Raw genomic sequence first — 22617 nt, 5'->3', positions numbered from 1 at the left:
GAGACAGATCTGCGTGTCTCCACAAAGATCCAGCCCGAGCCTATCAGCTACTGTTAGGCCAAACTTGACAGACCTGCTGAGGGTGGTTCCTGTTGAAGCACCACAGCACACCACACGCTCTCCCTGTACCAGGAGGACTTAGTAACTTCCATGCAATATGGTTTGAATGTGTGGAGCCGGGTTGGCTGATACTGCGCCCTGCTGGGTGTTGTGAGATTAAGACGGTGGCTGCTACCTTACATAGGACGTGATGGGTCAGCATGGTTTAACAACTGAGATGCATCTGCAGCATGATGCTTTTTCCAAGAGCGTGGTACTTGAACACTTGAATTGGCTCTTGATAAAATTAATTGGTTTCTGGCAGTGTCATTGTCTGCACAGAATCCCACAAGAGCAGTTAACTGTTCCTGGACCCACACTAGCCCTGACAGAAATAGAGCTGTGTGTATGCACGAAATAGCTTGAGCACCTAAACTGTTTGCTCTAAATGTAAACTGTATTTGCATCCAAAGCAAGTATTATCTCAACCCAGGTTATGCTGACCTCTCATAACTTCTGGGTTTACTGCAGGACAATTCATAGGGCTTCAGTGCCTCCACTTACCACAGTTTGCTGAAGAACATTAGACTCCAGGTGGCTTTGGTACAGCAATTCACAATCCAGTGAGCATCAATGAAGGTGGCCAAAATTGCACTGTTCTTATGCTGACTTCATTTCTTTGGAAAAACAAAGGAAAAATAGATCAGTTATAATAGGGAAAAGACTTTCAGAGTTTCTTGCCATGTCTTGTACGTGTCCAAAGGATTTGGGCAGCATAAAAATGAAATCTGCCCCTCCAAAACAGGTCAAAGATTCAACATAGCCAGAAAAATAATTCCAGGCAGTAGAGTCTGCTACCATTTTGAAGACTTAATATGTACACCTTCCTAATCTGTGTTGCTTTGATTTATTCACCAGTAACTTATCTTCAGACATATTTTAAAGTTTGACTTTTGCCATGGCTGTCTGCTAAATTGTCAAGAATTCTGAATTAATAAGTAATAGGGTTACATAACATAGTTTGTACAGTGCCAGCAAATTTTCAGAGTGCTTTCTATATTCACAGCCCTGTACTGGTGGTGTCATGTTTTCCTTTATGCTACTTACTCAGTAATGGCAAATGAAAGGATGGGAATAGTGTTTGGGACACAAGTACAGTGCCATAGAAACATTATGTTGTGATTTAATAGCTGAATTTTTAAAGTATTGTGGGGTTTTTTAATAAAGGTTTTATAGTTTGTACAATTTTTAAACTTTATTGATTTTTGTCTGTTCGTTTGGGTTTAATAAAACTAACATCTGCCATGTTATTACACATATGCTATGGTTAATTGAACCACATCTATTTTTCTGAACTTCAGGATTAGTTAGCCTGCATGTTTGCTTTCTATATAGAATATTTTAACTTTGCAATAAGGTGACTAATGTTCTTATTTAACAGATAAATGTACTTTCATTTTATGTACTTGTTTCCCTCAAGGGAAAAGAATGAAGTTACTGTTTATTCTGCAAGTCCATTAGAGAAATGAGTATTAATTATAACTTTTTGTTCTGTCTCTTCAGGCGCTCCTTTGAATTTTTAGACCTGTTGTTACAAGAGTGGCAAACACATTCGTTGGAAAGGTATGGGCCAGTATACCTTTTTCCCCAAGAATAAACTGCTCATGAATTTCAAGACAGAAATATTTTCACTGAATCCTCTAATTGGATTGTGTTGTTCAGTGTTGGCCAAGCTTTCTAGCATAGACAACCTTTCTAGCACATCAGGTCTTGTGACTCAGATTCAAGTGCCAGGGAGAAGGAGGAGAGGTCTGTGCTCCAGCCTTGACTTGGTGTTGCCTCCTCTCCTTCCCCTCTGCCTCTTCTTTACCGCATGTGAGCAGTAGGTACTATGCTTTCTCTGAGTTTTGCTTATATCAGGGATGTTAAACTCATTTTCACCGGGGGCCACATCAGCCTGGCAGTTGCCTTCAAAGGGCCGAATGTAATTTTAGGACCGTATAAGTGTAGGAGATGCAGAGGTAATCATCTGTCTTTTCTCCTGAAAAGAGGAAATTGTGTGTTTGCCATGAAAGATGGCGAGTGGGATTAGGTTGGAGGACTTTTTCTGCTAATGATTAAGAGCACACCAGCTTCTCTGGGTAGATAGGAAAATAGTGTGCACATCAGCTCTGCAGAGTTGGTGCTGTAAGCAGACAGTAAGAGCAAAGGGACTGCAGGGCCTCCAGAAAGACTCTGAAGAGCTCATCCAGCTCCATAGTCACCTTTCAACCCCTCCGGGTACTTCTGGGGAAGGGAGCAACAGGGAGATCACTTGATTTATGGCAGAGTGTGTGTGTATTAAAAAAAAAAAAATAAAGGCAAACATAGAAAAAACCTCAACAAAACCAAAACCAAAATAGCCCAGCCTCCCCACTCAAAAACAAACAAAAAAAGCAGCCACCCAAACATGTCTTGAATTAAAGTCTGTTTATCATCACAATTTTTGGTTGTTCTGATGGGTACTTTGCTGTTCTTTGAGAATGCGTTCAGGTTTAGAACTCATATGCCAAAAGGTTTCAGAGGTGAATTTCCAGGAAAGCAAATCTTAACTTTTATCTTACTACTAATATAGTAGGATAAATATTTTTTTTTCCTTTTCAGGAAAGCAGATGTCTTTAGAAAAGATATTTTAAAATAATTTTTAAAGTGTGATGGGTGGATGTATGTCTGAAAAGTAGATTAGAATTCTTCTAAATTGAAGGAGGAAGCTTAACTAAACCTTTACAGAAGGTGCAATTATGTCATCGGTGTACTCAAGCATTTGCTTACTTCGTATCTTAGAAGGAACTACCTCAGCTGGTTTTTACTTAGAGAAATGTCAATTGAAGTGTTAAACTTGAATACTTAAAATATAAGTTGAAGTAACAAAATAACATGAAGAATGTCTTTCTCCTAGGCATGCAGCTGTCTTGGTTGAAACCATCAAGAAGGGCATTCATGACGCTGATGCAGAAGCAAGAGTTGAGGCAAGAAAGTGAGTTTTGACTACCTTTTGCTTTGAAAAATTTTATGTTTTACGTGAGTGATAAGAAGGCTTTACCTGGAGGTGAGCAGCTAACTGTGGCTGAAGAAGAGGACACACATTAGGTTGAAAATTGATATTTCTGTTCTTGAAGTCCTGAATTAATGTCTAGTTTATTTTGCAAAAGACATTCTGAAAGCTAAGCCAAATAATACTGTTGTGCAGCATTTTAGGATTCTACTGAAAAAGGAGTCAGAAAGGTTGATATTGCTGCAGAATCATTCTTGATTACCCCCTTCAAGTCATTAAACAACTGTAGCACTTTAACTAGTGAGTAGTCCAGAAAAGAACTTCTCTTGCCTTCCCTGCAGAATTGGTCAGTGAATGTGAGAATTTCAGAGGATAAAGTTACTTATTTTGAAAATACTAATTCAGTCAGTGTATCTAGTTTCTTTTATGATTTGATGAGCGGTATTGTATGCATTAGTTATTTTCAGTCTGAGTTCCTTTCCCTCCCATCCCTGGTTCATTGTGTAATCTTTACTTCCTGACTCCACACTTCAAATAAAATATAGAGTAATTGCACATGCTTATTCTCTTATTTTGCAGGGCTTATCTGGGTCTTAGAAATCACTTTCCTAGTGAAGCTGAGACACTCTACAATTCTCTTGAACCACCCTATCAAAGAAGCCTCCAGACCTACTTGAAGAATTCTGGCAGTATAGCATCTCTCCCCCAGTCAGACAGGTCATCCTCCAGCTCGCAGGAGAGCCTCAAGTAAGGGTCCCTTAAGTATTTCTTAGCCTATAAACAAATAAAAACTGTTTCTCAAAAGCAAATGAGCCAGTCTGCTGTGGTGTGCAAAAAAGCTGTAATTGTATTTTGTCACACTTAGTTTTTTTTAATAAAAAATCTTTTATTGGGTTTTGCTGTATGATGATATTACCCTAGCAAGGTGAAAAATAAGGGCAATCATTAACTGGATTTTAGCAGGCTGTTCTTACTCATATATTTAGTCCTTAGAAGCTTCTGTTAGACCAAGACATATTTAAGTTTCACATCTTGATGTCCAGCATTCTGGTGCAAAGAATAAGTAACAAATAATGGTGTTAATCCTTTTTTATCTGTTTTCACTGGAAAGTATGAGAAAGAGACATTGACAGGGAGATTCATTCAGATCAGGGATCATGTTTTTTCCTGTCTTCACAGTATGGAATATGTATTAGCAGTATTTTGTAACTGTGCTCATTACTAGAGGGTGGGTCTGTGCTGCAGTCAGTGGTGTAATAAACTGTATAGACAATCTTGAGCTGAATAGATTAAAGTTTGTTTAGGTACCAATAGCAAAAGAAATTTATGGGCTTTTTAGTATAAATGTAAAACAGTAGTAGTAGTACTACTACATCAAATCTTGTCTTTCCTAGGATACTTTTAATTATTAAAAAAATTTGTAAATAATTGTCTTTAATGTAGGCTATTGCTAACACTTCATTTTTCCACAAACAAATGTTTATTCAGATATTAATTACTCTTGTTTAAATTAATCTGTATTTTCTGCCTGAAAAATCAAAGTTCTCTTAATGAGTTGCTGGTAATAAAATGTTAAAAACTACATTACAGAGAACTTAGAATCTTAAAATACTCCTAAATTCAAGTAAGTGTTACTCCCTGTATTGCAAGATATGCCAGTACTGTAATACAGAAAGGGAGGAGTAAAATAAGAGATGAACAGAAGAGATCATATTGGAAATAAATTAATTTGTAATTGAATTTTCACCGATTCTGCATTTAGATGCATGTTGTTTTCCCTGTGTTACCAAAAATTATATTTCTGGCTTCTAATAGAGATGCTGAGTTCTCCATGTATAGACTAACTTAGTAAATATGGGTATTGTTTTCCTAAAAGTCTGATCCTCCATGATTTTTGACCCTCTGAACTTAATAGCTCTTGCAGATCATTGGCCAAAAATGGTTTTAAAGAGGATGGTAGAATGAGAGAAATGACATTTGCCAACCTGTTATATATGAAACTCTTGAAATGAAATGTCAATCTCAACACATTGTTTAAGTGCTGGAATCATAACAGTTGTCTGGGCCTTCTGCTCGGAGCAACTTGTGAGGTCAGGGTGCACCCAGGAGCTTTGCCTGGGCCTCCTCTGCTTACTTGCAGCAAAATGCTTCCAAAACACTAGTTAATAATGTCAGAAGAGCAGGTATTATTAATGATAAGCTGCAAATATGTGATCTTCTGTGAGGAGTTGGGTAACATAACATTTATGTTATTGAGCACCTGAGCTAATAATTTGGATAAATACACATTATGCATCTCTTTTCTCTCTGCCTCTCGGTTTAAAATTAGAAAGGGATTATTTTTACTAAAGCTGAGACTCTAGATTCAGGCTGTAATATCACTATTGATGAAATATTTAACTATTTCAGCAAATAGAACCCTTCGCAATCAGGTAAATATTTAGATGGCTAGATATGATGAATCCATTAATAAAGTATCATGCTTTCTTCTCTTAGTCTTTTGTTTTTCCCTGGTTCCTCTGCCTGCATTTTACCACCTTAACCAGTCAGAAGGAAAGGCTTACAGCTAAACTTGAGTAGACAGAAAGATATTTCTTCAGCAACTACTCACACTTGCAGTAAGAGTAAAGTGGAATGGAGAGAAAACACAGAGAAAAAAAAAATAGGATTTTTCTCATTTTATAAATTGTGGGGGCTCTCAACATTGAAATGGGAAATTAAGATTATCTGCTTGGGAGCTCCTGCATTTTCCTTTTTAATTTGTAACTCGATTCTTGGGAGATCTAGGACTGGCAGAGGCTTAGGAATTGGTCATCTGTTTTCCTTGTTACTGCAGACAACACTGCACGCGATTTATTTCATAAATCAAGTGTTTTTCTGTAGCTCCCGCTATTTTTGTTTGATAACTGATTTTGAAGATCAGCTCTGTGGCTAAAACCTTGTACTGACAATCTTAAATGTTTCTATGACCAAGTCTGGAGTGCTTGAACTTTGTTAGCTAAGTGTGCCTATTGGTAACCAAAGGATTAATGCTTCGTGCTGAAGACATAATTTTATAAAATACAAAAGATAAGATGATTGTGTTTTCGTTATCATTCTGTGTTAGTTGTGTGTATTTAAAATATACTGAAAAATCTGAAGGGGAGAAAAGAACAGAAGCCTTCTGTTGTTGCCTTTTGGATCTGATAAATGAGACTTACTGGGTTTATTGACTTTTTTTTTTATTTTCAGTCGCCCTCTGTCTTCTAAATGGTCTGCAGCCAGCCCAGCAAACTTTGCAGGCAGAGGTAAGGTGGTTGCTATACAGTGTGGTGCACAATTATAGTGCTTTATGTTCTTTGAATTAAAAATTCTAAGTCTTAGAGTCTTAAGCATTTACTCTGTATCCAACTTCAATAATGACATGTGAAACTACAGTCTGCACCTGGAGCTATGATTGCCAAATATTTACTTCACTTTTTATATATTTTCAGTTGTTTCAAGTATAAGACTTAGTTTTCTTTGTACCGGTACTATTAATTGATCATCGTCTTGGAGTTTTGTCATGGAAGAGTCACTCTCAAAGAAGCAAAACATTATTCTATGGTCTACTCATTATTAGCAGGATTAAGGCAATTGGAAATTAAGGACTTTTAAGGACTTGTACCTTTTATCTGTTCACGTGTAACTGCTGCTCTGAAAAAAACCACACACACACACCAGATTTGTAATACAAAGGGTTTAATTTTGTCTTGAGTTTTCAAAATTTATTATCTTTGTCCTCGTTTCACATAATGTGTTTCTAACTCCTGCAGAGTAAATAATTGAACTCTCTTTTTACAAATGGCCAATAATTGAGAGTTCTTGATACTAAAACTGTTAAGGGGGAGTCAGATTTTGAAGACATAAGCCAGTGGTTAAAATTAACTGAAGCAAATAGGTAATAATCAGTAAATAATAGAAAGTGGATATAAAAATACTTTACAGAATATTAGACCATAAAGCAATTCAAGGTATGCCCTCAGCTTGCCTGTGGCTTTATCCTCTCTGAAGTGTGGGAATATTATCTTCCCCCAGTATCACAAGGGATGCTGTGAATTTCCTTATGTTTGTGAACATTTACATGACTTGCTACATTATTGAAATGTTCAGAATTATGTAATTTGAACTAGAGTGGGAGCACATCGTTTGTATTAAGTAATGGTAAAATTTCATGCTGAATGAAGATTAATACTACTCTAAAATAAACTGTTCTTTGTCTGGATTTCATGGCAATACCAGGTCTAGTTTGCTTCTTAACCTCAAAAATACTTTGTTTAATATTAACTTGACTTACACTATGTTATATGGTTTTCTTGTACTTTTTGCAGATATGCTGCAGTAGCATAAAATGCTAACTTTTTTCAAGTCATTTTATTCATTACCAACTCACTTCCTAATATATATATATATTTCTAGTTTCAGGCAGCAGCAAGAGTGTTCCAAGCCCAGGAACTCTGCAGAGGTCTCGCAGCGACATTGATGTCAATGCTGCCGCCGGTGCGAAGGCGCGCCACGCTGCTGGGCAGACAGCCGGAGCCGGGCGCTTGTCAGCAGCTGGTCTACCTCCAGGATCGTATGCGTCACTAGGTAAGGAAACATCTTTGCAACACTGCAAAATATTTTTTTGAGGTTTTTGATCAAAAAGTGACAGGAAAATACTTCTACATTTGAAAAATTGTTGTTATTTTTAGTAGTATTAGAGTACTGCAAAAGAGGCAGGTGTTCTCATGTAAGTTACCTAATTGCTAGGTGCTTTATTGTGCTGGAAGAATGCAGGTACAAAGAATGTATCCATACGGTGGTCTTCAAATGTGTTAATCTGGAATCAGTATTAACTATTGAAAGGAGCAGTACCTTCACTTAACAGCAAATGGTGATCGGCTTTTGTTTCTAAAACTAACAGGGGAATGAGTGTTAGGACTCTTGATTTTCCATTTTTCTCAGCTCTTTAGCTGACTATTTTATAACAAGGCTAAAGAGACATCCTGGCAGTAAGTGGTGGCTTCTTCATGTAATATTGAAGTGTTTTACACAGTAATATACAACATTGATTTAGTAGATTTCTTCCTAAGCATGCTGATGGAACTGTGTGTATGTTTTTATCTAGGTGACAGTTTTCATTAGCAGGCATATTTGCTGTTAGACATAGAAGGTGCTACAAATTACAAGAGTGCAAAAAAGTATTTGATAGTGGTGATAGATGGTAGAACCTCCACTAAGTCTGAATTAAACCAGTAGGTGGGGAGGGTAGAGGAATATGGTCGTGTTCTTGTTCTTTTTAGGTTATCCATACTATAGGGAAGGGATAGCAAAGGGGGAGATGAGGTTCAGTGTTCACAAAACTGTTAGTGTTTTCTTCTCAGCTTATGTGCCAGCTGGGTCACCAAGGAGGCATGTCCTTCTGTCAGTGTTGCTGAAGATGATCACAAGAGAGGCAGATAAACTAAGTAGTTCTTCTGACTTACCTTGTGTTGGGGGAGATATTAGGATACACATAGGCTGTGGTTTTCGAAGGTTTTGATTATGCTTTTTTAAAATTAAAACTTAAGTTAAAAACGATTCTAAATTAGTTGATTCTTTTGTGGTCAGGACCTATTTGAAATGGTTTGAACACCATTGATTTTCGGATAAAGTTTGAGGGTGAGAGATGCTGACTTGCTACTTGAAAAAGCAATTTGAGGTGTGGGCTCCCTCTAGTGTCCACGGGGGGAATCGGAGAACCTGCTGGGTAGCAAGTGGACACAAAAGTTTGGCTGCTCAGTTTGCTTGGTGAAGGAGATATGCTTGTGGTTATCACTCGAAGAATTCTCAGTTCCTCCTATCTTAGCACCTAAAAGCCTGAAATAGGTGGGATGATTATTTTCAAAGATCAGAATATTGCTTGGTCTATTTTTATGTGCAACAGGACACATTGTGAAGCTCAGATAAAGCTGGAGTTCAGCTGTTGTGAGAAGTGAAGGTGACAGCATGCTGCTAAGGAAAAAAGATCAAATAGAGAAAGAGAAATCTTTCTCTGTTAATGTATCTTCTTCATGTTGCTTAAATGGGCTACTTCGGTCTTAAGAGTTTCACAAAAAAATAGCTCTTGATTGGAGTATTGGTTTGCTTTCAGAACATTTTAAGTAATATGGGATTCATGCCCAGGATTTTGGGAGCAGTGGTTAAGAAGGCCATAGAGGTTTTCAGGGTAGTAGATAGTGATGGTTTAATGCAGGCAAAGAGCAGAAATAAAGAAACAGCTTGTTCTCTTTGTACTTTTAAGATTTGGTGAAAATCGGTGCTGGAGAGGAACAAAGAGACAGTTAGTCCAGGTTGTGTTCTTTTGAAGAATTTGAATACCTGGAAAGCTTTGCCATGCTAGCAGACGCAATCGCTTGTTGGAAAAGAATACAATGGTTGTTTAAAATGACGAAATAATGTGGTACTAGCAATGTATAGTAAAGTCAAATCCTATTACAGATGGCAGCAATAGTCATGAAGACCCAGGTTTGTTTATGGTCTCATGAAAGCAGTACTGCTGCATTTACCTTGGCTTATTCTCCTAACAGTTTTTTAATAGTGGTAAGATAATTTAAATGACATGTAGCTGTCCTCTCTCACCTATGTAGAGATCGTGACTGTGTTTGACTATGCATTAACCTCAAAATATTGTTTGCTCTTAGTTTTAAATGTAACCTTAAAATGCATGGTATGTGAATCCAAGCAAATGCCATGTTTCAGAAAATAGACAACTTTGTAATGTTGTCCCCTCTGTTCATATTAATGGGGATGTTTATACTAGTCCAAATACTAAATGATAGAATTGTCAAGTTAATGCTGACCATGGTACTAAAATATTTAGACAATGGTACTATATTTCCTTAATACTTTCCATATCTTCTCAGATGTTGTAGTCAATACCAAAATAAAGAACATTGTCTGCTGGAGATTGAGTTTGTTTTCACCCTTATGTACAGAGAAACATCTACCTTTTTAGTTAAAAAACTGCCAAATTTGTAGCCTCAGAGGACCGCAAGTTCATGAACATAGTAATCTATAGTTGTCTTTACCCATCTTTTCCCTTTTTATTTTTAATAGAACTCTTGCTTGCTTATTTATGATTTTTTAAGACTGTTCAAGAAGCAGGAGAACATCCTCTAGTTATTCTAGATGTTGACTGTCTTTGACATCCTTATAGTATTAAGGTCCTTTCTGAGGAGACTTGAGCACTAATTATATAAGTCTCACACTAAATATTTTAATTTTGATTGTTACTGTCAGAATATGTATGCACTGCCTTCCAGCTGAACTGATAAATCTTTAATGCTTTTGAACTAGAGTGGAACTTTCTCGTATTTGTCCTCTGTCTTTATTGTGATGTCTTTTTCTGTCCCATGCCTTACCCCAAGTGGGGTTTCATGCTTCATAGCAAATTTCAGAAAAAATATAAATATTGTGGCTCAGTAATGATATAAGTATGTACTGATGCTTCAGTAACTGTTGAACACCAAGCATGAAACAGTTCATAAATATTTTACTAGTAAGGATTTGCCCAAATCTGGGTAGTAGGGACAGATTCAAGGTCCATGCCTGGGTACCTGTACCCCATTCTGTAATTTTGTACCTTGAACTGAGAGAAACCAACTTTACTTAAGGTAGCTTATACATGCATGAATTAGATAAATGTGTCTGCTGTATTTAATATTAATGTATTTTCCTTAATTAATGTTTTATGACTCTGCTGTGAACATCTTTATTCTAACACACTAAGTTTTCCATGTTTCTTTGCCTGCTTTTTCAACAAAGAGGATACTTCTGACAAGATGGATGGTAAGAAATTGTTTAGTCTGTCCTCTAATTCTATTAAATATTTTAAAAAGTGTCTTCTATGTTAAATTAGTCACGTTTAATGTATTTGTCTGTTCATTAACAAAACACTATGCTGTTTTCATTAACCTGTATGTAATCTTGATGTTTTAATATGTGTTGTGTTATTGCTGTATTTGTCAATATTTTTGATTGGTCTGTATCAGCAACAGAAACTTTATCAGAAATTGGATGTTACTCCTATTCGTTTTTTTTTAAAGGCTCTGTTAATTACAGAGCAATTCTGCAATCAATACTTGCTATTTTTTTTAATTGGCTCTAGTTCCATCAAGTTTCATAGTTTTACCTGTGAAGTCAAATTTTTTGACTTCTTGGCAGAACAGCAGTGGGAGAGTAGAAGATGCTTGACGACATAACTTAAGATTATTTTTTAACATAAGACTAAAATCTTCTCTTTCAAAAGCAGTCTTATCAAAATCTAGTCTAGTTACAGGATTTTAAGTGCCCGTAAATGACGTAATACAATGTAATTCTATTGAAGAATAGCTTCTTAAAAAGACACATTAAAATAGTGTTGCAGCTAAGTTTTATAGCACTTTTTTTTTTCTTAATTCACTATAGTAAGCACATGGAGGAAGTTGTCATATATATTTATCACAATGACAAAGCAGTTGAGAATGAGGCTTCTCATAGCAGTTGTCTGTTTCAGGTTTCTAAGTACTGCTTCCCAAATAATAAAGTGACCGAGTCCCAGCTTGTTGCCTGATAATTCTAGTTTTAATTTATTGCCTGGGAAAAATTAATGAGTCAGTTATGTTTGCCACTTACTTAATAATTGTAATTTGTGTATTAATGGTTCATATTTCAAATATTTTTTTTTTTACTGGAAGCGAAGCAGGTGGTATTTTTTGTAGAAATGAAAACAGCAAGAAGGTAGATCACTAAAACCCAGAATTGTGAATCATTTTAAAGCTCAGATAATCAGTTTCATGAGAGGTACTTTTTGGAAGAATTTGAGCCATTTTTGAGTATTGCAGATGCCAAGCTTACTTTACTAAAAGGAGGGGAGTTTGTGCAGGATAGTAGTGTCTGTCTTGCTTATTTTCATATCAGATTTCCTTATGTAGTGTATAATATGATTTATTCATATCTGTGCTAAACACTTAATCTTGAGGTTATATGCGTTGTCACCAGCAATCAAGGTTCTTAGGGCCATGTGTATGTGTACAGGCTTTTTCTTTTGTTCACTCTGGTAGTCACAACAAATAGTGTCTCACACTTTTGTTTAAAAATAGTAGGGAAGTGCTGCAAAGCAGATCAGAATAACAGCGTTGTTTGGGGTTTTTTTTCCTAGAGGATATCTGTAGAGATGATGTGTGAGACAGAATAAGCATAGCTTGGCTCTCCAACTGTAGTTGTGGGATAGAGCTACCCTGATCTAAAAACCACTAGGAGGAACTAATCGTTTTTCTGTTTCCCACTAATCTTGGCCACATGTTTTTACCACTTGTTTCACTAGTGCCTTGTAATGCTCCATTATCAATCACTATAGCTGAACAAAGTCCAGAAAGCTGATTTCATAAAACAAAAGTGAATAGTATTTTGTTATTTGGCTTTTGGAGCTGACATTGAGCCTGTAGCTATCCAAACCTGGTGGAAGCACAAAGGTGGAGAGGCAGGAGAAGCAGAACCAGCCTTTTTAGGAGAGGTCTCTGTGAGCCTGACTTGGGTGTTGCATAGAACCTGCTTTCCAAGGTCCAGCTTGGGAAGAATGTTGGATATGGGGAGCGGGTAGTTTAGGGTTTGTTCTTTTTTTCATACAGACTGGAAAACTTTGAGAGAATCCTACATACATATTAGTGTAACTCATTTTTGTGAAGAAGCATTGAAATTAACACTGAATTATTTTTTAGAGGGAATTTTAAAAAACAGTGCCTTGAAGATAGTAGAATGTGAGAAAGCCATAACCAGATGTGCTGAGAAAGCCAAGTTCAGGCTGGCCAAAGACAGTTACAGACATTTTAATCATTGTAGTTCTCTTACAAGGCAGAAACGTCAAAGAGTGAAAACAAAAATGGAAATAGACTTAGATTTTTTTTGAGGCATTTAACATTTTTATTACTACTAACATAACATTTTATTCCATAATGATTTGTTTCAAAGGAACTTAGAGAGAGGAAGGTGTGCTCTTTAGATAGCTTCCTATCAATTCCTAGGTACCGATTCAGTAAAAGGATTTGTCTGACTCTTTTTATCATAATCAAGCCTTGTTAAGTTCGGCATACCTGTTTAAGTGTGATCCGGTTTCAGCAAGCTCATTTTACTTAAACTTCTCTGAGCAAAACTTGATCTTGTGCATGTAGATCTTCAGGCTAATTAATGGACTTAATTCAGAGAAATCCTTCTTGCTGGCAGTTCCTATCAAATCATCGCTGTCCAATGTGGGAAACACTGACCTTGTGTTTTCCTCTGAGGTAATTTATAATGGTATGTTTTGTATTTTCAGAGGAGCTTGCATTAATGTTTTAATGTCTGTTTTGAGCTGTACATATAATTTTGTTGACTCATTTAATTTTCTTTGATAGTGGTTTTGTAACAAGTTTGGATGGCAGTGCTATATATTGTGTTCTTGTAAATCACTAACAATATAGTATGGATGTTTCTTGATAATTTTGCTTGAGTTCTATAATGGAATTACAACAAAAAAGCTTTAGCCCCCTTGACTTAATAAAATTTGTCAAGGTTCATAAGATTAATCTCAAAGGAATTGGAGAGACACAATATTGTTTGGAATATCATGTGTTTTGTTATTTTTTCTGTTTAGGAACAGCTTCTGAAGATGGTAAGAAAATATTTTGTCAGACTAGCTAATATTTTCAGCTTCATATTTTCATTGATACAATTCAAGCTTTAGAAATAGAATATGGTCTTTCTGGGGCTCAGTGAAGGTTCATAACTCCAGATAGCTTATGCATCTAATACTTGGTTGTCATGTAGTGTTTTTTAAATTCTTTTGCTTTTATTTTGATTCTCAAGTATTCATCTGCAGTAGAAGTGTCGTTGCTTAACATTTTAGTGTGAAAACATAGGAGCTTTGTAATTTTGCATTTGTTTTTTAAAGCAAATCTTGTCACAGAATATTTCATCAAATGTGTTCATGCTCTGGGAAGCAGGTGCTACTATTACTTATCTCGTTGAGACTTGGGAATTCATTTTCAATAAGCTAGTAACATTTAAACCTGTCATTAGTGAATGGATGTAGAGACTCCAAGTTTATTTGCCTAAATACAAAATGCTTTATTATTATTATTTTGATAAAATTGAGCCAGATTCCAAGCGATAATTTAACCAGTATCTAAATATCTAAATAGTGGCACTCTGTATTCCTAGGATTTTGGGCCAAATTCCGAATGCAGTTACATGCCTTGCAGTCTCACAGCACTCAGTGGGAAAACATTGCCATTGCACGGGGATAACTAGTAGAGCTTGGACTAGTTAATCTAACCGTTCTTGCTAACCTATTGTTTTCTAATAGTTTAGTAAATAACCTCCTTTATCCTGATTCTCTTCTTATAGACTCTCATCTATGGCTATTCCCTCTGCTTGGATGAATAATGTTAACTTGGTTGGTCTCCAAATTCTGCTGTGGAAAGCCTAAAGAGGCTAGAACTAAATAATAGTCTGTTTTTCTTCTGGGTCAAATATTGACTCTACTTGTCTAGAAAATATTTGAATTATGCTGGTTTTAAAAGTGGATTACTTGTTGAGCTAGATCCACCCTGTACAAGTATTTTGGGTTTAATTCTTGCAAGTTTTAAGAATTATGTCTAGCCTGGCTTTAGGTTTTGTTTCATTTTTCTATTGTTTGAGAGGTTGGCTTAGGAAATGTAGCACATGACTCTACTATTGTCTTCTATGAGTAATCTTTCAGTTACCTATAATTCATCCAACTGGGGTCTTCTTTTCTTTTGTAACTTCATTATATACTCTGGATGTTATGAGGAACATGGCTCATAATGCAGAAAATTTTAACCCAAAACCAAGATGGTTTGGCATTCTAGAGAAAGGCGAATCTATTGTTTTAATTGTAGATACTCACTTTAATCTCTTTCTCAGTTCTTCTATCTGTTGTGGAGAGTAGTATTTAATTATGTTGTCACTGAGAAGTACTTAAGTGTATTTGGTCTCTGCAAAAGGCTTGGGAAACCCTGCACAAGTCTATATGACTGTGGCCCGGAAAACAGTAGAATCTGCAGTAATAGGAAAGCTAGCATTTAAATTTCTTAAAAGGAGGAGTGAAGTTAGGAAGAAACATCAGAACCCTATTAAAAAACTAGTCAACATAATTTTTGTAGTTTTATGACAGGAAAAATAGAACTACAACCACAAGTAATAATCAGAAGACTGTACCTGATACAGCATCATTAGTGGATGCATTGCCTATTATATTTAATAAACTTCCCCTTTTTTCATACAGTTAACCGATTTATGTAGGAAGCAAGAACTAACTAGCTAGTTCAGGGTGTTTAAGTGATTATATAATAATTGTTTACTGGAACATGTAGTATTAGAGGAGAAGTATTTTGATTCCTCAGTTACTAAGTCCTTTAAGGTGTTCAAATTTCTGCTAATTATCCCAAGCGAATTTTCACCGATTGAGTTACCTTATGCTTCTTTTTTATCTACAGAAACTTAATATTAGTAAATGCTACTGATGCTTTGCTTTCTACATTACTGTAAAAAACTGATTTAATGCCATTTTTCTTTTCTAGGTCGTATACGAACAAAGTTTTCAACGCCTTCTGTTGGTATTGGAAATTCTAAAACAGATTCCAGAGGACGGAGTAGAACCAAAGTGGTGTCGCAGTCTCAGCGTATGTATTTTCAGTTTGTCAGCTATACCTGATAAAGAGGCCAAATGTTTAAGCATATATTCATTGACCAATGGCTACAGTCAAAGTTAATTTTAAAAACAAGCTACATACTGAGTTGTTGTTCTGTGCCTTAGGTTCATCATCGCCAGACAAAAATGAAGGTATTTTTTTCAGTGTTTTGGGTCAGTGGTATTTGCATGCTTTTCTAATTCATGTTGTTTTTCTCTGGACAAAATACTAGGTTAGGTCTTAGTTTGCCATTTAAGTTAGATAACAGCAGGAAATGAAATCTACCCTTAAATTCTGTCTTCAGTTATAACTTCTCAACATTCTTTTCCCCCCTTTCTGACCTCTCCAACATAAAAGACCAGTAAACTCCTGTATCCATTACATGTGACACATCGGCAAGTAATACAGAAGAACGAGTAGGCTGAATGGTGTCCTCAGTGTCACCTGCAAAACCTAATTTTTCATTTTTCAAGAAGTCTTGTTTTTCAGCCAGAAATACCTGTTACCATTTTAAGCTAGGTACTTCTCTAGCTCTTGAATATATACCCCTCTTTGCGTATTATAGCTGTGACCTTTACTTAAATCTGCTTTGGAGTAAAAACACAAAACCCTAACTTTGTAATCAGGTACTTAGCTTACATTGAATCAAAGGGTTAAAACAATCAGTTGACTGTATGTCAGCTGATCCACAGTAATTATCTATGTTCGTTTAGAAACCAAAACAAATGCAAAATTTCTGATCTGAGCACTGTCATTAATTAAGAAGGCCTGATCACCCCACATTCTTTGGCACTGGCTGACCTACAGCAATTTGTTCACATATCTGATATCTCCAACAGACATCTTCTGACCAAGCTCTGTAGTGTTTTCGGGTTCCTATCTTTGTTTAATTAAGTGAAATGCAATTAAATTAATGAAAGGAAGCAACACTAAAATTAAAATCAACTAAACTCTCCTATATTTTGTCAGGTCTAATGTTATAAACTCAGTAAATTACACGGGTTTTGAATTTTCCAGTATACCTATTTTGCTATCAGTAACCCTTAAAACCCCTAATTCTGTGTTTAGTGGCAGAAACATTTGTCTTCCTAGCAATGACTGCTTTTATCATAAATAGAATTACTTTAGAGGTTAAAAAAGCATGGGGTTTGTTTTTCTTGTTAGAGTACCTCCCATTCAGTTTTACATTATGTTATTTTCAAAAAAATACTGTTTTGTGAAATAAAGCTCTTAAAAAATCTGAACAGATAAATATAAAATAATAAAATCTAGTAACAGAAGTTCTCCTAAGTTAATTTTTTACTTTGACGGTGCTCTAATCCCACAAGTGTACATGGAATGAGAGCTTGAAAATGAAGTATAGTTATTGACTGTGACAAAGGTTGTGCAAAAACTTTGTTTTCAGTGTTAAGATGACTATGCTATATCATAAGCAAAGGATATTTGAATTAATAATGTAAGGGAGAGAGGAGCTAACAGTCCTGTCAAATCAGTTTTTCCCGTCATGAAAAGCTGTAAGCAGTATCTGTAACATTAATGTTAAGAAAGTTCTGAAATAAGCTTTTTGAAAATACCTTCATACTTTAAATAGATTTGGTAATTTCTTAAAAAGTTGAGGTGTTTGATAATCTGTTTGGGGGAGCAGTTAAATATAGGTAGCAATAGAAGACTTCTGTGATAATCATCTGTATCTTCAGTGAAACAAACTGAAGATTTTTCAGCTTCTTTTCGCTAATAGTGACAAATAATTTGGTTTTGCATAGTATTAATGTCTAAAGAGATAAGCTGAATTGTTATTGAAATAACTGGATTTGTCTACATGCGATAGTGTGTCTAAATGCACGAATGCATATTTCCAGCCTTTTATTACTACTTCTGTTCAGAACTGATGGCTGCAGATAGCTCATTGTAACCTGTCAGTGGGGGAGAACAAGAATTCTGAGATGTTTTAAGGAAGATAAATAGGGCAAATACAAATAGAGAGGCAAAGGAGAACTGTCAGGCACTGTGTGTCAGCTGTTTGGGTGATGCTTCTCTATGAGACTGAAAATTTTCACAGCATTATGGAGAGTGAGATGCTTGATGTTTCCATACAGGGGATCGTTTTAGTTCCCCAGCTTATAGTGGGAGAATAGCTTCATATTCGATTTTAAGCTTTTTTTTTAAAAGCCACTGTAACACCGATACTTTTGTAAATTTAGGGTTACAGCTATTCAGTACTTCTGTTCAAAGATCATTTTATGAAAGACTTGCAAACTTGAATGCTTTTCCAAAAAAAAAAAAATAATGGTTTTAGGGTTTTAGAAGCCCTTTACTCTTCCTCTTCTATTTTTAAATTGTAATATTAAAAATGCATATGTGATCTATATCTCATTATTGTATTCTTATCTATGGAAAAAAATGGTTCCATTTTTTTCCTCTGCCTTCCTGTTTGGTCATCAGGTAGTTGAACAAGGTGTGCCAAAACTACATTACAATCCTCATTCAGAAAAAAAGTATAAAATTTCCGAATGGAAACAAATTCCTACTTTTATACTTCAGATTGATTTTAAAGAGGAAGACCTGAAATTCTATGCAAGTCTTTTCAGTTGTACCATTGTGAGGTTTGGTTTTTTTTTGTCATCCACCGCACTTGCAGCTCAGTTCCTTTACTGTCTGTCTCCAAAAAAATGTTTTGGCCTTGTGTGTAATTTTTGTTCAGCTGTTGAACTTCTTGAACCTTTTTGGCAATGTAATATTTTTTTTAAAGTGACATGAAGGCTACAGTTTCATGTTTAATTGAAATGTAATTCTTCAGCATTATCCAGTTGTTGCTTCGAAAGCTGAAGAATTGTTATTTGCCTGTGCAGCTTTGCTTCATCTGCTTTGTATATAGCATCTGAGTTTAGTTCAACTGTGGAAGCTACTTAAAAGCACTGCTTTAGCATAACCCCCTTGTGGCTTTTTTTTCCTGTGTGAAATGACTAAAGCTTTCTTATTTCCATTTGCCATCCATTTTTTAATCTGCTCTGCTCCCTCCCTCTTCATGGATTATAAACCCTTACCCTAATCCTGCCTTTACACTTGTTCAGGATCACAGTCTGCTAACCCCATTGGTGGTAAGAGTCTACAGAATTTGTGTATACGTCATTGTTTGATCACCTGTTTTGACATATCTCATATAAGGACCCTATTCAGCAGAAATTTTGGCTCGCTTTTTTTTTGCTGTATGCTGCTCTTTCTTAATTGGATGCAATCCTTATTTAGAAGGCAGTAGAGATGGGAGGTTTTTGTCATGGTGGAATACCGTTTTGGAAATCCTTTTTTCATCATTCAGTTCGCTTAGATCAATTACTGGTGTTAGTACTGGCAACAGTATTCCAGTGCTGTTATTAGCGTAATATTTTCAGGATACTAAGCTTCATTTGGTATTTACACTAGAGTGGTGTACTTTGTAAGTCAGACAATAGAAAGATAAATAAAGCATTAGAATGAGAGGTTGCATTCCTTCTGTATATTCTTAGAAGAGTTAAGTTTTTCAGGCTTCTGACCTATTGAAGAAAATATTTTAAAAGTCTCAGATATTATGAAAACTTTTACAATATTTTATTGTTTTAGAGATGTAGGCTAGGAAGAAGGCATATTAGTATCAGGCCTAAGTTGAAATGCCTTGATATGAAGAAACTGCCAAACCTTTAATTTTTGCAGACTACAGCAGTTATAGATTTGCCTATTCTTTTTTTTTTTGCTATAGAAGTTACGCTTATTTTTTTCAGCCTGCATAATATTTTATTTATCATTTCTGCTGAATAGGTGCATAGTTTGGAAAAGGGATTTTGCTAAATAATCATTTCAAGTTTGAATTCAAACAATGAATCTGAAAGTATATGCATGGTACATTGTTTTAGTTTTCTGCCTTCCACACCAATATATGTTTTATTTTGTTGGGGATTTTGTTTCTTTTCCCATATAGAGAAGCTTTAATCAACTTGTATCTTTTTTTTAAATGTGCCTCATCAGAAGTAATCCATGAACCTCACTTGAGATGTTGCATGTCAAGTCTATAGATCTGATAGCATAGCTGTGGTCATATCGTTACGTGATTATTTTTAAAATGTTAATGAAAGGTTTGTATCTGTGTGTAAGTAGTTTTTGGTTAAAGTTATGTTTTGTTTTTTATTTGGTCAGAATTCTTGAATTCTGCAGCTGGAAACAGTATATTTATATCAACTGGTGGTATGAATTAATTGCAAATTGATTATTTGTAAAGGCTTAGAACTTGATATTTCATTTATAGAAAAGTTAAAATTAGGGATCAGTGACCAGTTTCTGGTAGTGAGTACAGTGTGTTGACCATTTCTAACACTTTGTAAAGTACAGTTTTGATTAATAAAAATGTAAGATGTTTAAATATGTCGTGATCATTTTTTTAGTTTGTTTAGAACTAACTGAAGATTTTCTTCAAATTTGTGAGGTAACCTCCACAGAAGTGAACATGAGTATTTTAATTGTCTTCAGTGACATTTTATTTAATTTCTCAGAGAATAGTCCTTGAAGACCCCATGCTTTTAAAAGCAAGGGAGAAGAGTTTAGATATTAACAAATGAAGTTATTTTATTACAGCATTGGTTGCATTGGAAGAGCTGGGATAATGATAAAATTGCTAGTTTGAAGTTGCTCCCTTTAGCTTTCTAGCATTTTTTTTTTTCTTTTTTAATAGAAAATGTGATTAGTGAGACCATGTAGCTTACAAAATGAACACACCAATGCTCATGTTAGGGGCATTGGAACTGTTGATGAAGACTAGAAATATTATTTATGGTTTCTTGAGCATATCTAGTGCTAAATACCATGCCAAGTACTTCCTTGCATTGGTAATTTTATCTACCATGTATGTAGTGCTATAAGAACTTGGACCAAGGCTTTCTATTTCACATTTTTACCTTCTAAGTTTTTCTAAATCATTTCAATCTGCCACCACTTCACTACTGACTGTAAGCATTTTTTTCTTTTTAACCATGGTTATTTATCTTCTATACTGTTACTTACATTTATCCATTTTGCCTTCAGCTGGCAGCAGATCTGGGTCTCCTGGAAGAGTGTTGACAACAACCACACTTTCCACTATGAACACAGGAGTTCAGAGAGTGTTGGTGAATCCTGCAGCTGCACAAAAACGAAGCAAAATCCCACGAAGTCAGGGATGCAGTAGAGAAGCGAGTCCTTCCAGATTGTCAGTAGGTAAGAATCACTGAATAAGTTTCATTGTAGCCTTTCTTACTTTAAATGCTGAATATATATCTACAGCTTGCTTTTAGCTACAGGTGGATAATAAAATTATACGTGTTGATACAAACCTAAACCATGCCTGTTTTCTGAGGTTAGTCTTTGACGTATGAGGCAGTTTTAAATTTAAGCTGAAACTTTAATTTTTTTGTTGTCAGAATGCACTGGTTCTTTCCTCACCTTCCTTTCTTCTCTTTCACTTTTCTTCTTATCCCCATTCCCAAAATACCCACATCCATTGAATAAAAGAGTTACCATTTTGAAAATATTTTCTTCGTTACTTTTGTGTGTATTCAGTGTATGTGTGCGTGCATGTGTATACTTCTGTGATACAAAAATGGATGTCGTGTCTTAAACCTCACAGTATAACCTGATGATACTTCATTACAAAAAAATACTGTTGAAAAATATCAGTTGATTTTAATGGCATTGCTGCTGTTTTTGATTTTGTATTTTGATTTTTACCTTAGCTGCATTAACTTCATATTTTCCTTCTTTAGAAAGCTGTGGGTTTTTTTTCATTTGCGTTACAGTTTATTGACTTACCTTGAACACAAATTCTGAATTAATAGTTATCTGTTTTTTGTTGCTTGTTTCCTCTCTGATCTTTTCAAGAGGTTTTTCAATCATTTTGTAAAGAGTTGGTAAATCCCCATTTTAGAAGAAATAATTTAATCAAACTGGCTAGGCTTAGTGTCATCCGGTGCAATGAAGAAAGTGTGTGGAAACGGTTAATGACTTAAAATACAGCATAATCATACAGGAGTCTTTTCTTAGAAATGCGTCTTTGATCTTACTGCAAACCAGAATTGCATTAAAACCGCAACTTTTCTTGTGTCTTCTCCCTTCTGTGCTGCTGTTGGTCTGCACCCTGAATCATACTAGCGCGAGGCAGCCGCATTCCTCGGCCTAGTGTGAGTCAGGGCTGCAGTCGGGAGGCCAGCCGCGAAAGCAGCAGGGACACGAGCCCTGTCCGCTCTTTTCCACCCCTCGGTAAGTACTCGGAGCCCCTTGTCGTGCATGGCTGTCTGTGCCCTTCGTTATTTGCGCCTAATGAACCCGTGCCTCCTTCATTTAGCTTGTAGCCAGCCACCATCGTTTTCCCTTCCTTTGGCTCGCTCACCGCTTAACTTCGATGGAGAATTGACCAATGTGTGAATGGGTTGCACACTTGAAAAAATAAACACTTCGCTAGTGTTAGTCTTATTTAAATACCAAGCCTGGAAATAACAAGGTTCATAGATTTCAGGCACTTACTAAGTTAGTAAGAATAAGGTTTACAGATGTTAGGTTTTGGGCACTTACAAGGTGTTAAGTCACAAGAATGGTATTTGTTAAGACAAGCAGTAGAAGGTTAGGAGACGATGCCCTTGCTCTCAGAAGATAAGGTGGCGACACCAGAACAAGAACCAGTTCATACTGTTTTTGTGGTTACAAGCTGAATAACAAAGGAATGTAATGCAAATGCAAAGGATTTCCTGGAAATGTAATGAACGTATATAATCTTTGTGGATATAGCCTTTGTCTGGAGCTAGGCAGAGCTATCCTCATGAGAGCACCTGAGTGACG

At 35.8% G+C, this 22617-nt stretch overlaps 1 protein-coding gene across 11 annotated transcripts in view; it reads left to right on the top strand.

Annotated features, from left to right (window-relative positions):
- Positions 1-22617, top strand: part of CLASP2 (cytoplasmic linker associated protein 2) — a gene marked incomplete at its 5' end in the record, with an annotated part of 149009 nt that overhangs the window by 87622 nt on the left and 38770 nt on the right. For 3 of the 11 annotated variants that reach the window (XM_082044290.1, XM_082044284.1, XM_082044285.1), the window contains 10 exons: positions 1603-1662; positions 2978-3055; positions 3653-3820; positions 6305-6360; positions 7511-7681; positions 10880-10903; positions 13725-13742; positions 15673-15774; positions 20833-21003; positions 21934-22041. In XM_082044290.1, the coding sequence (XP_081900416.1) occupies positions 1603-1662; positions 2978-3055; positions 3653-3820; positions 6305-6360; positions 7511-7681; positions 10880-10903; positions 13725-13742; positions 15673-15774; positions 20833-21003; positions 21934-22041 (956 nt within the window). The remainder of the gene's footprint in view (positions 1-1602; positions 1663-2977; positions 3056-3652; positions 3821-6304; positions 6361-7510; positions 7682-10879; positions 10904-13724; positions 13743-15672; positions 15775-20832; positions 21004-21933; positions 22042-22617) is intronic. The other 8 variants (XM_082044291.1, XM_082044288.1, XM_082044286.1 and 5 more) reach the window with 5 other exon arrangements.

This window comes from Streptopelia decaocto (genome assembly GCF_964273445.1).
Source record: "Streptopelia decaocto genome assembly, chromosome: 2".
In the NCBI taxonomy this organism is placed as follows: Eukaryota; Metazoa; Chordata; class Aves; order Columbiformes; family Columbidae; genus Streptopelia; species Streptopelia decaocto.
This window is presented reverse-complemented; position numbering and strand designations above follow the sequence as displayed.